This window comes from Paramormyrops kingsleyae, chromosome 15 (genome assembly GCF_048594095.1).
Source record: "Paramormyrops kingsleyae isolate MSU_618 chromosome 15, PKINGS_0.4, whole genome shotgun sequence".
Lineage (NCBI taxonomy): Eukaryota > Metazoa > Chordata > Actinopteri > Osteoglossiformes > Mormyridae > Paramormyrops > Paramormyrops kingsleyae.
The window spans coordinates 27468398-27492584 of record NC_132811.1 but is presented as its reverse complement, the minus strand read 5'-3'; the positions used below and the strand labels follow the sequence as shown (position 1 = coordinate 27492584).

The window sequence follows — 24187 nt, the reverse complement described above, 5'->3', positions numbered from 1 at the left end:
CTAAAACAGAAGAATAAATGCAAGGTTAGAATTTTTATTATAGTACCTTAATCTTCAATTCATTCTACAATTCCAGTATTCCATGCACATTAAAACAATTACACTCTAATACATTTTGAAGAAAAAAAAAACACTAAGTGCATCATGGTATGATGAGTAGTGTACACTAACATGTTGTTTCTGTTGTTAGCAGACAGATAGCTTAAAGCCAAATTCACAATCAGAATCTAGTAATCCCGGAAAATAAAATAAAATAACTGTCGTATTGCACAGCCTTGTATGCAAGGACAACATAAGCCCCTAGTGATTGTGACGTTGTCTACGTATAAGTCCGTATAAAGGATAGACATGTTTAATGAGGAAACTAACTGCGCAAAGTCATGCACTTTTTATCTAGACGTCTGACAAATTGTTTGAATCTCCGGTCTCAAATGAAAAAAAGTTGCACAGAAGGACCATTGTTAGCATCAGCTCAAGTAAATGGTAACCACGCTTTCGAACAAACACTTTTCTCCGCCATACATTGTTCTTAGCATCTCTGTGTCTCCGAGGACGGCGCTGTCTGTGATCAGGGCAGAGTAACGCAACTCTCACACACGCTGCAGTATTTGAGAGCTGCCTGCTCCGCCCCACACACTCACAGAGTGAAACTCTCCGACACAAGAAAAAAAACATAATTGATAACATCGGGCTGATATGGTAATAATTAAAATGTTAACAATTAAAATGATTTTTAACGATTAAAAAACGTCTGTGAGCCCACCAATAAGCGCACAAAACGAACTCTATTAGAATCAATGATCCTTAATTAATGTTACCTGTAAGCTACAGTTGGTTGAAGGCTCATTATCATTACCCCAGTTCCCAATAGCGTAATTCGCGTTTTCTTTTAAAGCAACATTTCATAGCAAACTACTTAAATAAACAGGTCATTGAAAGATCAGAATTTAAGCCTTACCGTTTTATCCCAGGACTCTTCCAAAACTTCTGGCTGTGGTCCTGCACAAGGCAGCATGGGTCACGTGTTCCACAGCAACAATAACACTGGGCTGCCCGCAGACGTGCCTGTCTGAAAATCGGCGTAGTGCACTCGGATATCGGCCGAGGCCGATACATTAAAAAATGCTAAATATCAGCCTGATATATCGGCCGGCCGATATATCGGTCGACCTCTAGTCTTAGGCCTCGCAAAATCATTTTAATTTAGTTATCGTCTCATTTTAGTTTGAAAATAAATGTTGTTGACAATAACTATGATGAAAATTTTTCGTCAACAAAATTAATATTGGTGGGCAGGTGACACACCAGCTGTGGTCTAGTGACCCACGTCCTGCTTACAGAGGAATCGAAGCATTACACTCATCTAAATCTGTTCCTCAGAGAATTGCAGTCAGGGTGGGTGATGGAAAGGTCCTTACAGATGACACTGCAGTTGTGACCCGCTGGGCCAGCTACATTGAGCAGCTGTTAAGGCTGACCCTCCAGCTAGGATGTTGGACGTCTATGGTTTTTGAAGCTGATCCTCCGATCAGCTGTGAACCACCCAATCTCACCGATATTGCACAGGTGGTGAATCAGCTGGGGGTAGGGAAGACCACATGGTTCTTTGGTATCTGGGGTGAACTTCTCCAGATTGGTGGTAAGGCTGTCCTCCTGGCATTGCAGGCAATCTTTGTTTCCATTTGGGAGTCAGGCGTCATCCCAACTGACTGAAAACGGGACTTGTAGGGAAGGGTGATCACCTGGATTGCGGCAACTACAGGGGGAAAACACTGCTTTCAGTGCCAGGTGAAGTCCTTGCTAGGGTCATCCTTAACGGGATCCATGATGACTTGCTTGCCTGTCAGCGGCTGGAGCAGTCTGGTTTTATGCATAAGAAGTCTACAATCGACCGTATCCTTCCACTGAGGGTTCTCATCAAGCGCAAGCGCAAATATCAGCTAAGGTTCTTTGTAGCCTTTGTCGATTTTCGTAAAGTATTCGACTCAGTTGATCAAGTTGCTCTGTGGGACATCCTGAGACTTCGCAGGATCCCTCCGAAGTTGCTGGATATCATGACCAGCCTATACACTGGTGTTATGAGTGCTGTGCAGAGTGGAGGGAGAACCCCTGCGTTCTTCCTAGCTGATTCTAGGGTTCGCCAGGGGTTTGTTCTTGGTCAAGCAGCTGTGGGGCGTCCGTTGGTGAAGATAGATTTACTGATCTTGACTTTGCCAACAATGCGGTGATCTTAGCAGAGTCTATTGAGGCTCTGATTAGGGCTCTCGAGAGACTGAGCGAGGAGTCTGAGTGTATGGGATTGTGGGTGTCCTGGATAAAGACTGTGCGGGACTTTTTCTTTGGCAGTATCTTTACTGTGTGGTAACTTCAGTTTGCCTGTGGCCTCCAAATCAATCTGCCGTGCTCTGAGTGATCTAAAACTGTTCATTTCTGAACGATAGATGATGCTCTGTCCACTTCAGATTGAATTTATGAAGGCACATATAATAATTAGCCGGTTAATGTTTACTTTTAATCATTAATCCATGTTCATATAACGTAGTTATAATTTAGTTATTGGCTTTCATGTTTCCGGTTGACTCATCCATCAATTCTAGAAATTGTAGAAGTTCGGGGTGTGGGAGGAGTATGGATTAGATGGGGGGAGGGGGTGATGGGGTTGTCCAGGAAATACAATGCTGCATCCTTGGGGTTTGCTTGGTTATTTGTTTTTATCTTTGATAGTTTGCTCGCTTTATTTTTTTTCTTTCACTTGTTGGGCCCTCCATTCAATGCAGGCTCCCTAACTTAGGCAAACTAAGGACTTAGGCACTAACGTTGAACTAAGAACATCATTAAATGTGGCATCAGGAAAAAACATGATTATGATTACTAGTGGAATAACCATCATGTTATGGGTTACAGTTTTATGCTTGTTATAGTTACAAGTGAAGTATTTAAATGTTTTTCCTTCCTTCTTCTGTGTTTAGATATTACTTTTGTGAAGGTTTCTAAAGTGACAGGCCGAGTGGAAGTCAATGATGTGCTGGCAGCCGTGCGTCCAAACACCTGCCTCATCTCAGTCATGCTGGCCAACAATGAGACAGGGGTCATCATGGTAAGGTCTATAAAAATGTTGGAAGATGTAAAAGGGCAAGGGAGAGGCATTGGTTAACTTAATATGCTTGCTCAATCCTAATTAAACAGCTGATATTCAATTTACTATGAGAAATTAACCTTTAAGATTATTAGTAAGTATTGTATGCAACCGTGTTCATTCTTAATTTGACTTTTTGAGACGATTTAGAGATGTTGATGAGATAAGGTTGATGTTGTTCAACCAACAGAACACCAGAAATCAACATACTGGGACCAGAAAGGACTGTAGGAAATTTAAACAATTCAGAGTCTGGTTTTGTTAGAACTACTTTCTTGTATTGTCTTTATTAGAGGTGTAAAGATGCATTGATGCATCATGATGAATTGTTTATTATAAAAATCAATGTTAGATATACAGATGCATGATATATTGATTAACATATCAGTTTCGGCCAGTAATTGTTAAAAATGTGTCAATTTTGACTGATATTTAAACTTTATCAATATTAGCAGCACCAGAGCTAAAGACACAACTACTAAAAAATGGAGGTGATTGCATTGGATGATCAGCAATTTTCTGTAGTGGTGTACGAGGGATTTCTTCTGCTCATTCATCATATAGAAGAGGTTTCAAAGAACTGCGTGGTAACATGTATATAATTCATTATTAAATGTGGCCCACAGATCAATCATTCAATTTCCAGAGATTAAAAAAAACAATGTAATGTCACTCTACTAATCTGCACCCCACCCCCAAATCAGACAGAACTTCCTTTATCTGTTTGTTTTTGCTCTGTGCGATGCAGTGTACAAACTGGCTTGTTGTCCCTGTTTAATAATAACAATACAATTTATGTTCTGAGATACTACTTTTTTGTATTCCATTAATACTGTGTAATTAAGTTCCCATGGTAATATTTGTGAAATTTTCCCCAATTTTTATTTATTTTATATATTGCAATTAGCGTGAGGGAGGAACCTACCCTGGACTGGGTGCCAGACCATTGCATGATGCGCACTCACTCACACACACATATGGTCAATTTAGGCACTCCAGTTCACTTAAGTTGCACTATTGAAGGAAACTAGATGATCTGGCATAAACCCACGCCAAGAACGTAAGAACTTATAAAGTGCCTACCGCAATACTATGCCTACACAATCTTGTGGCTAAGCAATGAGGCTAGCCTTCATTTTAGCTGCAATTTATCTTGATATGGAAAAGCAGAAAGGAAATTAAGCCAACTAAGTAAAAGCAAAGTAATGACAAAGACAGGCTAGGATACTCTAAGAAATTAAAGGGAATATAGCTTATCTATGTTCTAACTTCACAATTTGGTTGAGTTTGTCAACCTGAAAGTCTTCTGGAATGTCTACATTTACTTCACTTTTAAAGTGATGTGCTCCCACACAGCTGAAGCTTTCTCTCTTTATTTGGACCACCATCCCCATATTTCTGATTCAAGAAGGCAAATTTTAATCAATGCTTTTAAAAAATAGAGTAATCAGGTTTAATCAAGCAATTGTGGCAGCTCTAATCATAGACATTAAAGATTTCAGGTGCATTTAAACATTCCCTTGATAATTGTAAAGGAATCAACAATCGTAAATGAATCACACCCTGGTTTTTACACTAGATTTTTTCCCCCACCTCAATATGGGTGAGAGAGACACATCTGTGTTATTCATACTACTGGTGTTCATACTATCTTTGTAATTTGATTAATTAAAATCTTATTTTTTTTCAGCGAATTAAAGAGCTCTGTCAGAGAGTACAACTCCTTAACGTGCAGAGGTCTGGTCCGAGAATTCTTTTGCACTCTGACGGTGCACAAGCAGTTGGTAAAGTCAAGGTAGACGTGCAAGAACTTGGAGTGGATTACCTCACCATAGTGGGACACAAGGTTAGCAGTTTCCTGAGATCTTATAAAACCGTCATATAATATGTATACATTATTCTTCATGTGTTTTGATGATCCCTCATTCCCTATTCTTGTATACCTTTTTGTAGTTTTATGGCCCAAGAATTGGTGCGTTGTATGTAAACAAGCCTGGAAGCATAACTCCATTGTTCCCAATGTTCTTCGGAGGTGGACAAGAGAGGAACTTTAGACCTGGGTAATCTGTGGCAAATAACCGTTTTTACCCTGTCCTATGAGGTAACAGTGTGCTATATGTGAATTAAAATATTAATATCAACAACATTAATTACACATAAATATGGATCATCCTCCATTTGAAGTGAGAATTGAAGTGAATACATTTTTCAAAATCTGTTTCATTAATCACAGAAATAAACCGCCTTGATATGTATGTTAGTATTTGATTTTACAAAATGGCAAAATCAACAGAAATATTTACAAATCTTAATTCTATATTAATTAGCTTTTTAATTGTTCTGATCATTCATGGCATTAACATTAATCATTGGTGTTTCACATATGGTGTAACACTAGTGACATTCTGATTAAAATGTAATTTTTTGTTTTAATTGCTGTTGTATGATACTGTAATAATAATTGATACTTTATTGATCCCCATGGGGAAATTTGCTTTATACCTTCCCCATCTTGCTCTTTGTAGGCAAGAGTAAGCTGGCTGTGAAGAGCAGCCATCTATTGCAGTGCCAGGGAGCTGGGGGTTAACCCTTTCAGGCTCAAATTAAGTTTTAGTAACGACAGGACAACCAAGTCCTGCAGTGGTACTTCTGAGTAAAAAAAACTCATAAAATATGTATGTGGGGTAATAAGGTAGTTAGTTTTTAACTGTTGCAAATCAGCAACGCCTGCCTTGAGAGGGTTAAGGGCCTTGGTCAAGGACCCGCAGACGTGCCTAAGCTGGGTCTAAACTGGTGACCTTCTGATCACAGGCACACAGGCTTAGCCCACTGAGCCACGTGCTGCCCCATGAGGATTCACAGTGCATAACAGTAGTGATGTGTAGAAATTGTGTGCTGCCCGAGAAACAAAATTATCAATGAATTCATTAAATATAATGAGCTAGTACAGACTTGCCTTCTCTTTCTTTGGCATTCTTCCTTTGTGATGACTCTTGGCCGTAGGAAGCAGTTTAAAGTACAATTTTAAAAAGAAAAAGATTCCAGTGATTCCGTTAGTTATAGTGAAAATAACTCTCCTTGTCTCCTCTCTCTCGTCTCCCTCACACCATGCATGATTCTTTTCAAAGGTAAAGTGCAGGTTAATTTATATTTTGTATTAATCATTTTATATGAATATTTTTGGGTTGTGGAACGAATCATCTGAGTTTCCATTATTTCTAATAGGAAAATTCGCTTTGATATATGAGTGTTTTGGGTTACGAGCACGTTTCCGGACAAATTATGCTCACAGTCTGAGGTTTTACTGTATAGCAATTTGAAATATGATGAAAATAGAAAAGTCATGAGGGAAATGTGTTATTTCATCATACACCAGCTGTGTGAATGCTGACTCTTGGAGCTGTGCCTTATATTTTAAGTAGGTTTTTTAAGCACTGCAACCTCTGTGACATGGTTTCCCAGTCCAAATGAAGATTAGCCCATATACTACATACACTTAGGTCCATAATAAATTATGATATGATTGAAGCTGTAATTCAAGGGGTTTCACAAAAATATTGTATGTGCCACTTTACTGACATTTTTATACATGATTCCCCTCTATCTTCACTTTTTTATACATAGTCTTCATTTCACTTGCTGAAGACAAAACTGAAGACAGAAATATCAATGAACAAGCATCAACTTAAGACAGGGGCAATAACGGCCTGGCAAGGCGTTACTAAGGGAAGCGACCCAGTATTTGGTGATGTCCATGGGTTCCACACTTCAGGTTGTAAGTGACTGCAAAGGATTTTCAACCAAATATTAAAAATTATTTTATTTATGATTATGATTACATTTGAGCCCCTGAAAATGGTTGGAATTCTTAAACAGCTCATATGATCTTTTTATTAAACCCCTTGCATTAAAGCTGAAAGTCTACACTTCCATCATCATCTTGACTGTTCAATTTAAAAACAATTGTAGTGATGTAACAATCGATTGCAGCATGTATCACTTTTAAAGGTAATTGCATACATGCTTGACAGTTATATGCATCCCTGGGTATTAGCATGATTCGTAATTCATCCATGAATGCATCTCCAAATATGGCCCGTTTGTTAACTGGAACACACAAAGGGTTCGTCTTGGACCACTGAAGTTGTTGGCAGATGTACTCAAATCACTCGTGGGATACTTGGACCGTCATCCACTAATCAAGAAGGAAAATTTTTATCATTGTTTTTAAAAAATTGAGTAATCATGACAGCTCTAGTACAGTCATTGCATGACTTAATAAATTTTGCTAAATTAAATGCTATACTTTTTATTCCTAGGACAGAGAACACTCCAATGATTGCTGGTCTTGGAAAGGTAATGAATAACTATTATGAGAAGTGTTTATATTGATAAAGCCTTTAGCCAAATACAGTGGTGTGAAAAAGTGTTTGCCCCTTTCCTGATTTCTTATTTTTTTGTATGTCACACATAAATGTTTCTGGTCATCAAACAAATTTAAATATTAGACAAAGATGACACAAGTAAACAGAAAATGCAGTTTTTAAATGAAGGTGTTCATTATTAAGGGAAAAAACATCCAAAGTGATTGCTCCTGTTAAAACTGAACTGTGGTGTATTTGAAAGAAAATCACTTAAATAGATTAACATTCATGGGTTAGCTGAACTGAACTGTTTTTCCCTGGGGCAGTGGTCAGGCTGTGACCAGTGGTTCAGAAACGTGTATTTAGAGCAAATCAGCATAAGTTTCAGTCTCTTATGTCTTCCAGGCAGCAGAGCTGGTGAACCTGCATCTTCCAGAGTATGAGGCCCACCTGTGTGATATTAAAAAGTACTTAGAGCAGCGGCTGCAGGTCAGTACTGCTGTCACAGATCCCAGAATGCTAAATTCATTGTTTTTTGTAATATGCATTTTGAATTTGTCATTTTTTGTTTATGTAAACATTATGATTGTCGAGTCATTATTTGTACAAATTCTTCTCTTTTTCTTTATCCTCAGACTGTATTTGGGAAGGAGAAGATCCACTTCAACAGCCATTTTCCTGGTTCGGAGACTCTCCCAAACACTTGTAATGTGTCACTGCTCGGTCCAGGCTTAGAAGGTATATAACCTACAGTTAGCTTAATACACCAATAATTATAATTGTTGATTGCAATATTCTAGGTATAGGTTATGCATACACAAGTAATTAACAGATTAATAGTGGTTAAGACATCATGTTCTTAATTTATACCTTTAACTTAACTTCTGTGTTGTGCTTCTGCAGGTTGGAAGGTGCTTTCCAGCTGTAGGTGGCTTCTGGCGAGTGTGGGGGCTGCATGCCATTCTGATAAAGTGGAAAGGTAACTATTGAAATGGAAAGTGAAAATCGCCCCCCCCCATATACACTCACCTAAAGGATTATTAGGAACACCATACTAATACGGTGTTTGACCGCCTTTCACCTTCAGAACTGCCTTAATTCTACGTGGCATTGATTCAACAAGGTGCTGAAAGCATTCTTTAGAAATGTTGGCCCATATTGATAGGATAGCATCTTGCAATTGATGGAGATTTGTGGGATGCACATCCAGGGCACGAAGCTCCCATTCCACCACATCCCAAAGATGCTCTATTGGGTTGAGATCTGGTGACTGTGGGGGCCATTGTAGTACAGTGAACTCATTGTCATGTTCAAGAAACCAATTTGTAATGATTCGAGCTTTGTGACATGGTGCATTATCCTGCTGGAAGTAGCCATCAGAGGATGGGTACATGGTGGTCATAAAGGGATGGACATGGTCAGAAACAATGCTCAGGTAGGCCGTGGCATTTAAACGATGCCCAATTGGCACTAAGGGGCCTAAAACAAGAAAACATCCCCAACACCATTACACCACCACCACCAGCCTGCACAGTGGTAACAAGGCATGATGGATCCATGTTCTCATTCTGTTTACGCCAAATTCTGACTCTACCATTTGAATGTCTCAACAGAAATCGAGACTCATCAGACCAGGCAACATTTTTATAGTCTTCAACTGTCCAATTTTGGTGAGCTCGTGCAAATTGTAGCCTCTTTTTCCTATTTGTAGTGGAGATGAGTGGTACCCGGTGGAGTCTTCTGCTGTTGTAGCCCATCCGCCTCAAGGTTGTGCGTGTTGTGGCTTCACAAATGCTTTGCTGCATACCTCGGTTGTAACGAGTGGTTATTTCAGTCAAAGTTGCTCTTCTATCAGCTTGAATCAGTCAGCCCATTCTCCTCTGACCTCTACCATCAACAAGGCATTTTCGCCCACAGGACTGCCGCATACTGGATGTTTTTCCCTTTGCACACCATTCTTTGTAAACCCTAGAAATGGTTGTGCGTGAAAATCCCAGTAACTGAGCAGATTGTGAAATACTCAGACCGGCCCGTCTGGCACCAACAACCATGCCACGCTCAAAATTGCTTAAATCACCTTTCTTTCCCATTCTGACATTCAGTTTGGAGTTCAGGAGATTGTCTTGACCAGGACCACACCCCTAAATGCATTGAAGCAACTGCCATGTGATTGGTTGATTAGATAATTGCATTAATGAGAAATTGAACAGGTGTTCCTAATAATCCTTTAGGTGAGTGTATGTCAAAATATTATAGTGCCAGGTGGACCGAGATTTTGTGAGCGTAGCAAAGGACGCGGAGACTTGCTTGCTGGGACAGAACATGGTCTTTATTCTAGTTCTGAACAGGACTGTAACAGGCACCCAACAAGCACCGAACCCAAATATAACCAGGGAAAGTCGGGGAGGCTAGACACATCAGACAATCAAGGTACACACACGGTGGGAGATTAATACACAGCTAAAGACATGCAAGAATAATACAGGTGGCACATAAAATACGGGCAAATGCAAGATAGTAGGGAATGCAACTATAACCCCAAATGAACTTTATGGGCCAAATGGCCTCCTCTCGTTTGTAAATTTCTTATGTTCTTTAACTAGAACATCAGTACGTACACAGTGCTATTTACAGTTACCTGCGGGACATGCTGGGACATGCAAATCCCGCTGGCACTACAATATATATTTTTAGTGCATTAGTTTGCCATTTGTGGCAAGACAATTTAAAACACTCATGTGTATTGCATAAGCTTTCCCTTGTGTGTGACCCTGAATTAACTCATTATCTGAGGCAGTGCTGGTAAATGCACACTTCAAACAACATTCACACAAAATGAAACAACATGTTTGGCAACAATTTGAGAACAATCTGTCACATTTAAAATGACGCTGCCTTGTTCATTCTATGTCACAACATAACCCTAGAGGCTGCAGAATGTTTTTATTAGATTTCATTAGATATTAGGCTTTATTGTCCCTGAGGGGCAATTTTGTGTGCAGACAGCAGTCGACACAACCAACACACTGCTGGGCAAAAAAAATTATCGCATATTTTATGATTTCTTGTTTAACAAATACAGTTGAAATAAGTAACAGTGTTTCACAATGTTGTATCCATTGTCTGTAGCAAGTGAGCAGTTTAGAAGGAGATGGCTTTTCCCTTGTTTTGCTTTAGAAAACTCAGCAATTTGGGCAAGCTGTCTTACAGCCTTTCTCGTGTGCTGTGTCAGTGCTGTTCATTCATGTCTGATTGAAGTCTGAGGATGTCCAGATTCCACTGTCAAAATTCAGAGAATTGGTCATACATTTCAAGTGACAGGATCTGTGGCATGGAAGGCAGGTTCTGGAAGAACTAAAGTGACAAGTCAAGATGACAGAAGGCTGAATATGACTGTCCTAAAGAATCGTAAGATGTCTCACAAAATTAGCATGGGGTGTTTCACGAAGAACAATTAGAAGATGGCTAAAGGAAGCTGGTATTTTATCAAAAAGTGTGCAAGGAAACCATTGCTTTCCACAATGAAGTTGGCAGGCAGACTCAAATTTTCGTACTTTATGGTCACCATGATTCTCAATGGTTTTCTCTGGAGTGATGAGCTGTACTAATACAGAATTAGTATTAGTATCGATGCTCCCGAACACTGTCTTCATAGGTAAAGTGAGAAATTCAACCCAGAATGCCTGTCCACCACTGTGAAACAGGGCGGAGGAGGGATAATGGTATCGGGGTGTTTTCTGCATCTGATATTGGTGAGCTGATGTGATGTGAAAAGTCCATTCATTCAAACGAGTACCAAATGATATTACAGAAAGGGTTTATTCCAAGCTTAAACAAGTTCTCTTGTGGAAATGACAAGAGGCTATTTTTCATCAAGATAATGCACCAGCACACACAGCATAAACAACAAAGTCATAGCTGAGGTGGCATTCACTGACAGTAATATTTTGGCCTGGTCAGTCACCAGATCTTAGCCCTATAGAGAAGATATGGGTGCATATCAAGGCCAAATTTGTTGGCAGAAACTTCAGAAGCAATGACCATCTGTGGGAAGCAGTCAAACATGAATGGAACAGTATTGATGGAGCACATAAAAAAGGCTGTTAGATAGCTTGCCCAAACGGCTGAGTTTTCTTAAGAAAAAAAAGGGAAAAGCCATTACATACTAAAATGCGCACTAGATGTATAAGAACATAAGAACTATACAAACGAGAGGAGGCCATTCGGCCCATCGAGCTCGCTTGGGGAGAACTTAACTAATAGCTCAGAGTTGTTAAAATCTTATCTAGCTCTGATTTAAAGGAACCCAAGGATTCAGCTTGCACTACGTTATCAGGAAGACTATTCCATACTCTGACTACACGCTGTGTAAAGAAGTGCTTCCTTAAATCCAGTTTGAAATGTTCTCCCGCTAATTTCCACCTATGGCCACGAGTTCTTGTATTTGAACTAATGCTGAAGTAACTATTCGGTTGAACAGCATCCAAACCTGTTAGAATCTTATAGACCTGGATCATGTCCCCCCTCAGTCTCCTTTGCTTGAGGCTGAACAGATTTAGCTCAAATAACCTTTCCTCGTATGACATTCCTCTAAGACCAGGAATCATTCTTGTGGCCCTACGCTGCACCTTTTCTAAGGCCGCTATGTCCTTTTTAAGATATGGTGACCAAACCTGTACACAATATTCTAGGTGAGGTCTCACCAAGGAATTGTATAATCTTAGCATTACCTCCTTTGACTTAAACTCCACACACCTGGAGATATACCCCAACATCCTATTGGCCTTTTTTATTGCTTCCCCGCACTGGCGAGAATGAGACATGGAAGCATCAACATACACACCAAGGTCTTTCTCATAATCAGCTACCTTTATTTCAGTAGGTCCCATAAAATACCTGTACTTTATATTTCTGCTCCCTACATGGAGTACCTTACATTTGTCTATGTTAAATTTCATCTGCCAGGTGTCAGCCCAGTCACTAATTAAATTTAGATCCCGCTGTAGCTGCTGAGCCGCTAGTTCAGTATCTGCTACACCACCCACCTTGGTGTCATCTGCAAATTTCACCAGTTTACTGTATATATTGGTGTCTATATCATTTATGTAAATTAGGAACAAAAGGGGTCCTAAAATTGAACCCTGCGGTACCCCACTATGAACGCAGGCCCACTGTGACATTGAGCCTCTTATAACTACTCGCTGCTTCCTATCCGTTAACCAGTTATCAATCCAGGTCGCTACAGTTCCTAAAATACCTGTCGCTTTGAGTTTAAGTGAGAGCCTCTTGTGGGGAACAACATCAAAAGCCTTTTGGAAATCTAAATAGATGACATCATAGGCCTTCTTATCATCAACTTCCTGAGTAGCTTCCTCAAAAAAACAGGATCTACCTCTCCTAAATCCATGCTTCTCAATGTCGTTTTCAATTATAAGACCTTACTATCCTGCAGATTAGTAATTTCAGCTTTTAGAGCTCTTTTAGAGTTAAAATACTGGAAGAAACTTTTAACGTCATCCTTAGCCTCCAATGCGATCTTCCTTTCGACATTCCTTTTAGCTCGTCTAATGTCATTTTTTAATTCAGCCTGTAGATTTAGATACTCATGCTTTATTATGTCATCATCAATTATTTTCCATCTCTGGAACAAAGCCCTTTTCCTCCTTACTTTATACTTTATTTCCCTATTAAACCACCTAGGTTGCAATTTCCTAGATTTATTCTTGCTGGAAACAGGTATGAAGTCCTCTTGCACTTGCAATAATGTGCTTTTAAAAAATTCCCATGCCTCTTCAACAGTTTTGTTATTTAACTCCATCCAATTCACAGTTTGTAGTTTTAATCTCATACAATTGAAGTTAGCCTTCCTAACATTATATATTTTTGATTTGGACTTTGCTCTTCGGGCACTAAACTTAACCTCAAATTTAACCATGTTATGATCGCTACTGTCAAGTGGTTCTAAAACGTCTAATTTACCAATCCTGTCCTGGTTATTAGACAAAACAAGATCAAGAATGGCATCTCCCCTGGTAGGGGTGTTAACAAACTGAGTAAAAAAAAATCCTGTACTAATTCCACCATCTCAAGTTCATTTTCAGAAGAGCCAGCAACAATGTCCCACTGCATCCCCGGTAGATTAAAATCACCCATAACTACCACATAATTTTTATTGCTCATAATCCTAATATCCCTGTATAACAATCTGCTTTCCTCAGCAGCTACATTGGGTGCTCTGTAACAAACACCGACAATTAGGCTATTTGAGTTTGTAGCATCTAATTTTACCCATATAGCTTCCGTACTTTTACTTATATCAGTAAGCTCCCTTGCCTGCAAGTTTTCCTTTACATATACTGCAACACCACCTCCCTTCTTACCTATACGGTCTTTACGGAACAATGTGTAACCATCCATATTATATTCTTGTCCATCCTTATCACTCAACCACGTTTCAGTTATTGCTATAATATCATAAGAGTCCGATGAGATAAGAGCCTCTAAATCATGAATTTTATTCCTAATACTCCTGGCGTTTAAATACAGACAACAAAGGGTAGGACTATTACAGTGCCTACTTATAATATGATTTTTTGGGGCTTTCCGTTTCCCCCCAGTTACATACTTAACTAACCTCCCTGCCCCCCCAGTCCCTAGTTTAAACATTCCTCAACTACTCTTTGAATGCTAGGAGTATTAGAAACAAAATTACTGACTTAGAGGCTTTAATTTCTTCAGACAATTATGACATTATAGGAATAACTGAAACATGGATGAGTGACAATGATGGTGATGAATATAATATGGATGGTTATACGTTGTTCCGTAGAGACCGGATAGGCAAGAAGGGAGGTGTTGTTGCAGTATACGTAAAAGAATACTTGCAGGCAAGGGATCTCACTGATAAAAATAAAAATTCAGAAGCTGTATGGATAAAACTTGATGCTAAAGATTCAAATGGCCTAATTGTCGGGGTTTGTTATAGAGCACCTAATGTAGCTGTAGAGGAAAGCAGAATATTATATGATGATATCAGGATTATGAGTAATAAAAATGATGTGGTGGTTATGGGTGATTTTAATTTACCTGGGATACAGTGGGACACAATCTCTGGCTCTTCTGTAAATGAACTTGAGATGGTGGAATTAGTACAGGATTGTTTTTTTACTCAGTTTGTTAATACTCCTACCAGGGGAGAAGCCCTTCTTGATCTGGTTTTCTGTAATAACCAGGATAGGATTGGAAAATTAGAGGTTTTAGACCCATTGTACGGTAGTGATCATAACATGGTTAAATTCGAGGTTAATTTTAGTGTCCGAAGAGCAAAGTCGAAATTAAAAGTATACAATGTTAGGAAGGCTAACTTTAATGGTATGAGACGGAAATTAGAAACTGTAAACTGGACAGAGTTAAATAGCAAAACAGTAGAAGAAGCATGGGAATTTTTCAAAAGCACATTGTTGCAAGTGCAAGAGGACTTCATACCTGTTTCCAGCAAAACTAAATCTAGGAAACGACAACCAAGGTGGTTTACTAAGGAAATTAAGAATAAAGTCAGGAGGAAAAGGGCTCTGTTCCAAAAATGGAAAATAACTAATGATTTCAAAATTAAACAGGAGTATCTAAGTCTACAGGCAGAGTTAAAAAATGACATTAAGCTATCCAAGAGGGATGTAGAAAGAAAAATTGCATTGGAGGCTAAGCATGACAGTAAAGGTTTCTTCCAATATTTTAACTCCAAGAGAGCACTAAAAGCTGAAATCACTAATTTGCAGGATAGTAAGGGACTTATAATTGATAATGAAATTGATATGGTAAATGAGTTTAATGATTATTTTTCAAGGGTGTTCACAATAGAGAACACAAGTAACTTACCACCAATTAATACGAATACAGCATCGTCTATGACCAATATATGTATAACTGAGGTTGATGTGATACTAAGCCTAGCTAAACTCAAAATAAATAAATCGCAGGGGCCTGATGGCATCTTACCAATAGTCTTAAAAGAGATGAGGGATATTATTAGCCAACCTTTAACTTTAATATTCCAGAAATCGTTATCTGCGGGTGTGGTACCATCAGATTGGAAGCATGCTAATATAACACCCATATTCAAAAAAGGGGATAGAAGTAATCCAGCAAACTATAGGCCAATCAGTTTAACTAGCATTACTGGAAAAATAATGGAAGCTATAATTCAAGTGAAAATGGTAGATTACCTAGATGCAAATAACATCAAAAGGATAGCCAACATGGATTTAGGAGAGGTAGATCCTGCTTAACGAATCTACTTGAGTTCTTTGAGGAAGCTACAAGTGAAATTGATCACAAAAAGGCCTATGATGTGATTTACTTAGATTTCCAGAAGGCCTTTGATGTTGTCCACCACAAACGTCTCTTGCTAAAGCTTAAAGCTGCAGGGATTTTAGGAACTGTGGCAACTTGGATCAAAAACTGGCTAACTGACAGGAAGCAGCGAGTAGTTATTAGAGGCACAATGTCACAGTGGGCCTCCGTTCATAGTGGGGTACCGCAGGGTTCAATTTTAGGACCTCTATTGTTCCTAATTTACATTAATGATATTGACACAAATACATACAGTAAACTGGTTAAATTTGCAGACGACACCAAGGTGGGCGGGGTAGCAGATACTAATCTAGCAGCAGAGAGGCTTCAACGGGATCTGGATTTAATTAGCGAATGGGCTGATACATGGCAGATGAAATTTCACACAGATAAATGCAAGGTAATCCATGCAGGGAGCAGAAATATAAAGTACAGATATTTTATGGGTTCCACTGAAATAAAGGTAGCTGATTACGAGAAAGATCTCGGTATGTATGTTGATGCTTCCATGTCCCCCTCTCGCCAGTGTGGGGAAGCAATAAAAAAGGCGAACAGAATGTTGGGTTATATCTCTAGATGTGTGGAGTTTAAGTCAAGGGAGGTGATGTTACACTTATATAATTCCTTGGTAAGACCCCACCTAGAATACTGTGTGCAGGTTTGGTCACCATACCTCAAGAAGGACATTGCTGCCTTGGAAAAGGTGCAACGAAGAGCTACGAGAATGATTCCTGGTCTTAGAGGAATGTCTTATGAGGAGAGGTTAGCGGAACTGAATCTGTTTAGCCTTGAGCAAAGGAGACTAAGGGGGGATATGATTCAGGTCTATAAGATTCTAACGGGTCTGGATGCTGTTCAGCCAAATGACTATTTCAATATTAGTCTAAATACTAGAACTCGTGGCCATAAGTGGAAATTAGCGGGAGAACATTTTAAAACAAATTTGAGGAAGCACTTCTTTACACAGCGTGTAGTTAGAGTATGGAATAGTCTTCCTGCTAGTGTAGTGGAAGCTAAAACCCTGGGTTCCTTTAAATCAGAGCTAGATAAGATTTTAACAACTCTGAGCTATTAGTTAAGTTCTCCCCAAACGAGCTTGATGGGCCGAATGGCCTCCTCTCGTTTGTAAATTTCTTATGTTCTTATGTTCTACAAATACGCCTTCCCAGTACACTGGTTCCCCTCCGGTTCAGATGCAACCCATCCGGCTTGAACAGGTCCCACCTGTTCCAGAAGGTCCTCCAGTGCCCCATAAACCTAAACCCCTCTTTCCTACACCATCCTTTTAGCCACGCATTTAATCTCCTTATCTCAGCTAACTTAGCCTGACTTGCGCGTGGCACGGGGAGTATTTCAGAAAATACCACCATGGACGTTCTGCTTCTAAGCTTATTGGCAACTTCTATAAATTTATCCTGCAGAACAGCCCTTCTACCCTTGCCTATGTCGTTGGTGCCAACATGCACCACGACAACTGGATCCACCCCAGCTGGGGCCAATAGCTTGTCCACACGATCTGGAAGGTCTCCTACCTGGGCACCAGGCAGGCAAGACACCGTACGGGACCCACTATCACGCGTGCACACATAACTGTCTACTCCCCTAATAATTGAATCCCCCACTACCACAACCTCCCTCTTTCTGGGGGGAGGGGGCTCCTCAGTGCCCAAGGGCCCACCTGCCTCCCCAGTCCCTTCCGGCTCTAAAGCTGGAAGCACCTGAAACCTGTTAGATACAGACACCTCAGGTGATGCCGCCTCTGTAACGTGTGTACGCCTTTTCCTGCGTCTACGACCTACGGTCACCCAGCTCTCTCGACCTCTCTGCTCTTCATTCTCCCTCCCCCCCGCTAGTGGCGTACACACCATCTCCCTAAACGGTGTATCAACTAGCTCATCTAACTCACTGTTACATTGGATGAGAGCCAGTTGCTCCTCAAGGTCGCGAACCTTGACCATGAGTGAGTCCACTAGCTTACATCGCTCGCAGATGAAGTCCGACTGGACACTAACGTTCAGAAGGGCAAACATCTTGCAAACGCAACACTGAGCCGGCCCCATAATTAACTAACTCACTATGACCCCGTACTCCCAGCCCAGTAAATTTATATAGTGTATTTAACTATAAAGATTAATTTGCGTAACAATAAATGCAGTAACGTGCGGAGTACACTAAAATAAGTTATTACTTGTGTTAAAACGGAACTCAATTATTATTTTATTTAAAATTTTAAACCTGATAAATTTACTACTACTTACCAGAAGAACTTCTGCCTGAACCAAGTATGAACTAAAAACAAGGCGAAATCGAAGTTGCTCTTGGGAGGTCGAAAAACCACAAAAACCCCCTCACAGCAGGCTACTGCCGGAGCGGGAAAAAAGTGGAAAATGTCCTCCCGGCCCCGACTGGTGACCGAGCAAAGCTCAGGAGCAACTGTCCTTTTCCGGCGCTGGGTAGCGATACCGACGTTAGATATTATTAGTTATTATTGCCCCGCGGGTGTTTGTTACGGAGTTTAAACGCGGACAGAAAAAACGCCGCTCACGCGACACCCACAGCTCTCTGTCAGTAATAATCGCGCTGTTAATTAACAGACAGGACAGACAAGCACTCACGCTGACCGAAATAAGAACAATAAATAGAAATAAACAGCCACCCACGTAAATAGGTAAAGCACACAGACACTCAAAACACTCCAAAAAACAATCCCAAACAATCGCTGCAGCTAAACACCACTCTCTCGCAGCAATCCCAGCTGCTCGCGGTGGGTGCCGGAAAATTTCCCTTATTTTCAAATCCAAAATTTGAAAGGTATGCATTAAAGTTAGCCTTCGTAACATTGTATACTTTTAATTTTGAGTAACTTAAGTACGAGTACAGCATCGTCTATGACCAATATATGTATAACTGCGCCTGATGTGGTACTAAGCAAAGCTAAACTCAAAATAAATAAATTGCAGGGCCCTGATGGCATCTTACCTATAGTCTTAAAAGAGATGAGGGATATTATTAGCTAACCATTAATTTTAATATTCCAGAAATCGTTATCTGTGGGTGTGGTACCTTCAGATTGGAAGCATGCTAATATAACACCCATATTCAAAAAAGGGGATAGAAGTAATCCAGCAAACTATAGGCCAATCAGTTTAACTAGCATTACTGGAAAAATAATGGAAGCTATAATCCAAGTGAAAATGGTAGATTACCTGGATGCAAATAACATTCTGAGGGATAGCCAACATGGATTTAGGAGAGGTAGATCCTGTTTAACGAATCTACTTGAGTTCTTTGAGGAAGCTACAAGTGAAATTGATCACAAAAAGGCCTACGATGTGATCTACTTAGATGTCCAGAAGGCTTTTGATGTTGTCCTCCACAAACGGCTCCTGCTAAAGCTCAAAGCTGCAGGGATTTTAGGAACTGTGGCAGCTTGGATCGAAAACTGGTTAACTGACCGGAAGCAGCGAGTAGTTATTTGAGGCACAATGTCACAGTGGGCCTGCGTTCATAGTGGGGTACTGCACGGTTTAATTTTAGTACCACGACTGTTCCTAATTTACATTAATGATATTGACACCAATACATACAGCAAACTGGCTAAATTTGCAGACGACACCAAGGTGGGTGGTATAGCAGATACTGATCTAGCAGCAGAGAGGCTACAATGGGATCTGGATTTAATTAGCGACTGGGCTGATACTTGGCAGATGAAAATTAACACAGATAAATGTAAGGTAATCCATGCAGGGAGCAGAAATATAAAGTACAGATATTTTATGGGTTCCACTGAAATAAAGGTAGCTGATTACGAGAAAGATCTCGGTGTGTATGTTGATGCTTCCATGTCCCACTCTCATCACTGTGGGGAAACAATAAAAAATGGAGTTCAAGTCAAGGGAGGTGATGTTATATTTATATAATTCCTTGGTAAGACCCCACCTAGAATATTGTGTGCAGGTTCGGTCACCATACCTTAAGAAGGACATTGCTGCCTTAGAAAAGGTGCAATGGAGGGCTACGAGAATGATTCCTGGTCTTAGAGGAATGTCTTATGAGGAGAGGTTAGCTGAGCTGAATCAATTTAGCCTCGAGCAAAGGAGACTAAGGGGGGACATGATCCAGGTATATAAGATTCTAACAGGTCGGGATGCTGTTCAGCCAAATGGCTATTTCAATATTAGTTTAAATACTAGAACTCATGGCCATAAGTGGAAATTAGCGGGATTACAATTTAAAATTAATTTGAGGAAGCACTTCTTTACACAGCGTGTAGTTGGAGTATGGAATAGTCTTCCTGCTAGTGTAGCGCAAGCTAAAACCCTGGGTTCCTTTAAACCAGAGCTAGATAAGATTTTAACAACTGTGAGCTATTAGTTCTCCCCAAACGAGCTTGATGGGCCGAATGGCCCCCTCTCGTTTGTAAATTTCTTACGTTCTTATGTAAAGGGTAGGCCTTTTACAGTGCCTGCTTATAGAACTACTATACACATACACTGGTTCCCCTCTGGTTCAGATGCAACCCGTCTGGCTTGAACAGATTCCACCTGTTCCAGAAGGTCTTCCAGTGCCCCATAAACCTAAACCCCTCTTTCCTACACCACCCTTTTACCCACACATTTAATCTCTCTCAGCTAACTTAGCCAATATTTAACTAGCATGTGGCACGGGACGTATTCCAGAGAATACCACCGTGGATGTTCTGCTTCTAAGGTTATCCGCGACTTCTATAAATTTATCCTGCAGAACAGCCCTCCTGCCCTTGCCTATGTCATTGGTGCCAACATGCACCATGCCCACTGGATCCTCCCTGGCTGGGGCCAAAATCCTGTCCACACTATTCGGAAGGTCAGGCAAGGCACCTCGGTACCCTCTATCACGGGTGCACACATAACTATCTACACCTCTAATAATTGAATGCCCTACTACCACAACCTCCCTCCTCCTGGGGTAGGCAGCTCCTTGGTGCCCAAGGACCCACCTGCCTCCCCAGTCTCTTCCGGCTCTAAAGCTGGAAGCACCTGAATGCGGTTAGACACGTCACTTCAGGTGATGCCGCATTTGTGAAATGTGTACCCCCTTTTCTACGTCTACGACCTACGTTCACCCAGCTCTCTCGACCTACCTGTTCTTCATTCTCCCCCATCCCCATTTGTGACATACACACTGTCTCCCTAAAAGGCATATTAACTCTCTCCTTTAACTCATTGTTGTGCTGGATGAGAGCCAGTTGCTCATCGAGGTCACAAACCTTGACCATGAGTCAGTCCACTAACTAACATCGCTCACAGATGAAGTCCGACTGGACGCAAGAATCCAGAAGGGCAAACATCTTGCAAACACAACACTGAGCTGGCCCCATAATTACCTCACTATGACCCTTCTGTATGAATGATTCCCATTCGAAGTAAAGCGAAGTTGCTCTAGGGAGGCCAAAAAACCACAACAAACCCTCTCAAAGCAGGCTATTGCCAGAGCAGGGAAAAAAGTGGAAAATGTCCTCCCGGCCCCGACTGGCGACCAAGCAAAGCTCAGCACCAACTGTCCTTTTCTGAGTTAATGTTACCGACGTTAGATAATATTACCCCGCGGTTGTTTGTAGCAATGGTATGCGGACAGAAACGCCGCTCGTGTGACACCCACAGCTATCGATAACACTCGCGCTGTCTATTAAGGGTGTAATGCTGGTCTTTCTCGGATACAGACACAGTTTTCATTTCAGCCCTATTTGCTTTATGTGGAATATCAAAGCTTGTTAGTTCGGATACAATAGGTAAAATAAATGGGGAACTGGAGTGGTTATTTTTTATAGAGGTTGCTAAAGACACTCTGGAAGGAAACTGACTGCTTTATGCTGGTATTCTTTTATTTATTTGGTACTCACACAGAAAAAAATAAATAAAATGAAACAACAACCACCCACGTAACCGTACTGGCACACAAACACTCAAACATACTTAGAAATAATTCTAGTCAACCGCTTCAACAGGCACACAACACAAGTGCACACAGCGCCTACACCACTCCCGCAAAGTGTAGCACTCCCAGCAGCCTCTACAGCAATCCCAGCAGCCGCAACAGCTCCCATTAGGCCCAAATGTGCTGCGACTGGCAATGAATGTGGCGCCATGCCACAGCCAATGAGAGCACAAGACACAGGGTAAAGCAAAACCTGAGCAAAGAATTTAAAATGGAATAAAAAGTTCAATTTGTTTAGGAGCAGTTCTTAGTGTTCAGGGATACACAAACACACACGTGTGCAAGTGTCATATTGAAGAGAAGTGTCTTACTGAAACTAAACTAAGATAAGTAAACTATATCTGGTAAACAGAAGGAAAGAAACATAAGCTAAATGCTTAGTCCTAAATGCCACACTAATGTATTTTTTGTTTCAGCAAATTTACTGTATTAGCTCCTTCCTGTTTTTGAAGAAGGGTTGTTGTAAATTGTGAAGCCAGGTTTTGCACATAGTTAAATGGGTGTTTGATAGGTATTTAAATACCCTTATATACAGTATATAATCGCCATGCAGTTGAATTTAATAATAACAAAAATGGAATGGGGTGTTGGTGATGTATTCAGAAAATAAATATGACCTGTGAAGGAAATATGATTGTATTGCAGTTTTGCTGAGATAACTAAGCATTACAGGGTATGCTTATGTATAAGGTATACTTTCTTCTCAAGGGAATTTATACAACTGGGAGAAATAACCTTCAGCAAAATCCATTTCGGCATCATTAACCATATGTAAGGATTCCCTGAATGCGATGCCATTACATTTCTGATCATATAATGAGAAATTCCAAGATACCAGTTCAACTACCTGCATATTTTTGTTATGCAAGAGGATGCTGATGTACCCTGAACACACCTTTGCCACACAAAGTGAACTTGCATACTCCACACATGCACAGCTGGAAGCAGAAGCCAAACGTACAATCCTAAAGTTTTGCATCCTGTCATTTGTTAGTTGATATATTCTGTAATACTTTAATACATTTCCTAAGACAGATGTTCCCTTGAATGAGTTAGGATTAGAATTTGGATAAGAAGTGATCAAATCAAAGAAATCTGAATGGAAATAACATGTGCAACAATTTCTGTGACCTTTTCCTTTTCCTTGCAGACCCTCTCATATTCTACTGAGCTGTGGTATTTCACCAAAGGTGGCTGCAAATGCACTGAGGCTGAGCGTGGGCCGTAGGACCACCAGGAAGGACATCGACCTGGCGGTGGAGGACCTAAGGGAGGCTGTGTGTCGGCTGGAGGGAGGCTCTTAAGAAGCAACCCCACTGTGGGTCCACTGGTCCTGTGTAAAGTTTGAATAGCTCTAAATGAAATGCAAGAGTAGACAAATCACATGCTATATATGGTACTTATTTATAAGTTTTTCTTTTCTTCAGTAGTAATTTATTTTTAAGGGATATTAAGAGTCAGCTCCTGTTAGCTGTATAGTGAGTCAAATGCTTCTGATATTTTGTAAATGATGCGTTTCAGGAGTATTTTTGAGGAAGAATCACGTCAAGTTACTGTTACTGAAGAATTATGCTTGGCATGTGGTTTATTTTTGAACATGGAATAAAAAATACTATTTTCAAGAGAATGAACAAAATACATTTTCAATCCTACTTTTTTCCTTCCTTATATGAATAAACATACTTACATTTATCAGAGCTTTTTGTGGCTGGTGTGTGGTTCTGGAAGGCTGCTGGTTCGCCTCCTTTGGCCTGCAAAGTAATCACGTCATTGATTTAATTACTAGCTTTAATCAAATGACTTATGTATGCAGGCTGGCACTGCAGTTGTGACCCTTAATGTGCTACCTTAATCAGCTGTTAAAAGCTGATCCTCCAGCTAGAATGTTGGACATCGATGGGTCCACAGTTTTCAAGGGACAGAGATAGACATCTTGCCATTTCGATATAGACATCATGCCAACTGACTGGAAAACGGAACTTGTTCCTATCTGGAAGGGGAAGGGTGATTGACTGAATTGCGGCAACTACAGGGGGATAACACTCCTCTCAGTGCCGGGTGAGGTCTTTGCTAGGGTCATCCTTAACAGGATCCATGATCACTTGTTTGCCTACCAGTGACTGGAACAGTCTGGTTTTACAACTTAAAATTCTACCAGTGACCGCCTCTTTGTACTGAGGGTTCTCATCGAGCGCAAATGCGAATATTGGCAGAGGTTGCAGCCTTTGTTGATTTTCATAAAGTATTTGTCTCAGTTGATCCAGCTACCCTGTGGGACATCCTGAGACTTCATGGGACCCCCCCCCCCTCGAGTTGCTGGACATCATGGCCAGCCTGTACACTGGTACTGTGAGTGCTGTGC

General features: G+C 40.5%; 1 protein-coding gene across 1 annotated transcript in view; it reads left to right on the top strand.

Annotated features, from left to right (window-relative positions):
• The window catches only part of scly (selenocysteine lyase), an 84518-nt gene extending 61001 nt beyond the window's left edge, over nt 1-23517 (top strand). Inside the window, exons 6-13 of the mRNA XM_072699911.1 lie at nt 2970-3097; nt 4827-4982; nt 5090-5196; nt 7456-7492; nt 7906-7989; nt 8136-8238; nt 8404-8479; nt 22976-23517. Of these exons, the coding sequence (XP_072556012.1) occupies nt 2970-3097; nt 4827-4982; nt 5090-5196; nt 7456-7492; nt 7906-7989; nt 8136-8238; nt 8404-8479; nt 22976-23129 (845 nt within the window). The 3' untranslated portion in view covers nt 23130-23517. The remainder of the gene's footprint in view (nt 1-2969; nt 3098-4826; nt 4983-5089; nt 5197-7455; nt 7493-7905; nt 7990-8135; nt 8239-8403; nt 8480-22975) is intronic.
• Nucleotides 23518-24187: the final 670 nt, after the last annotated feature.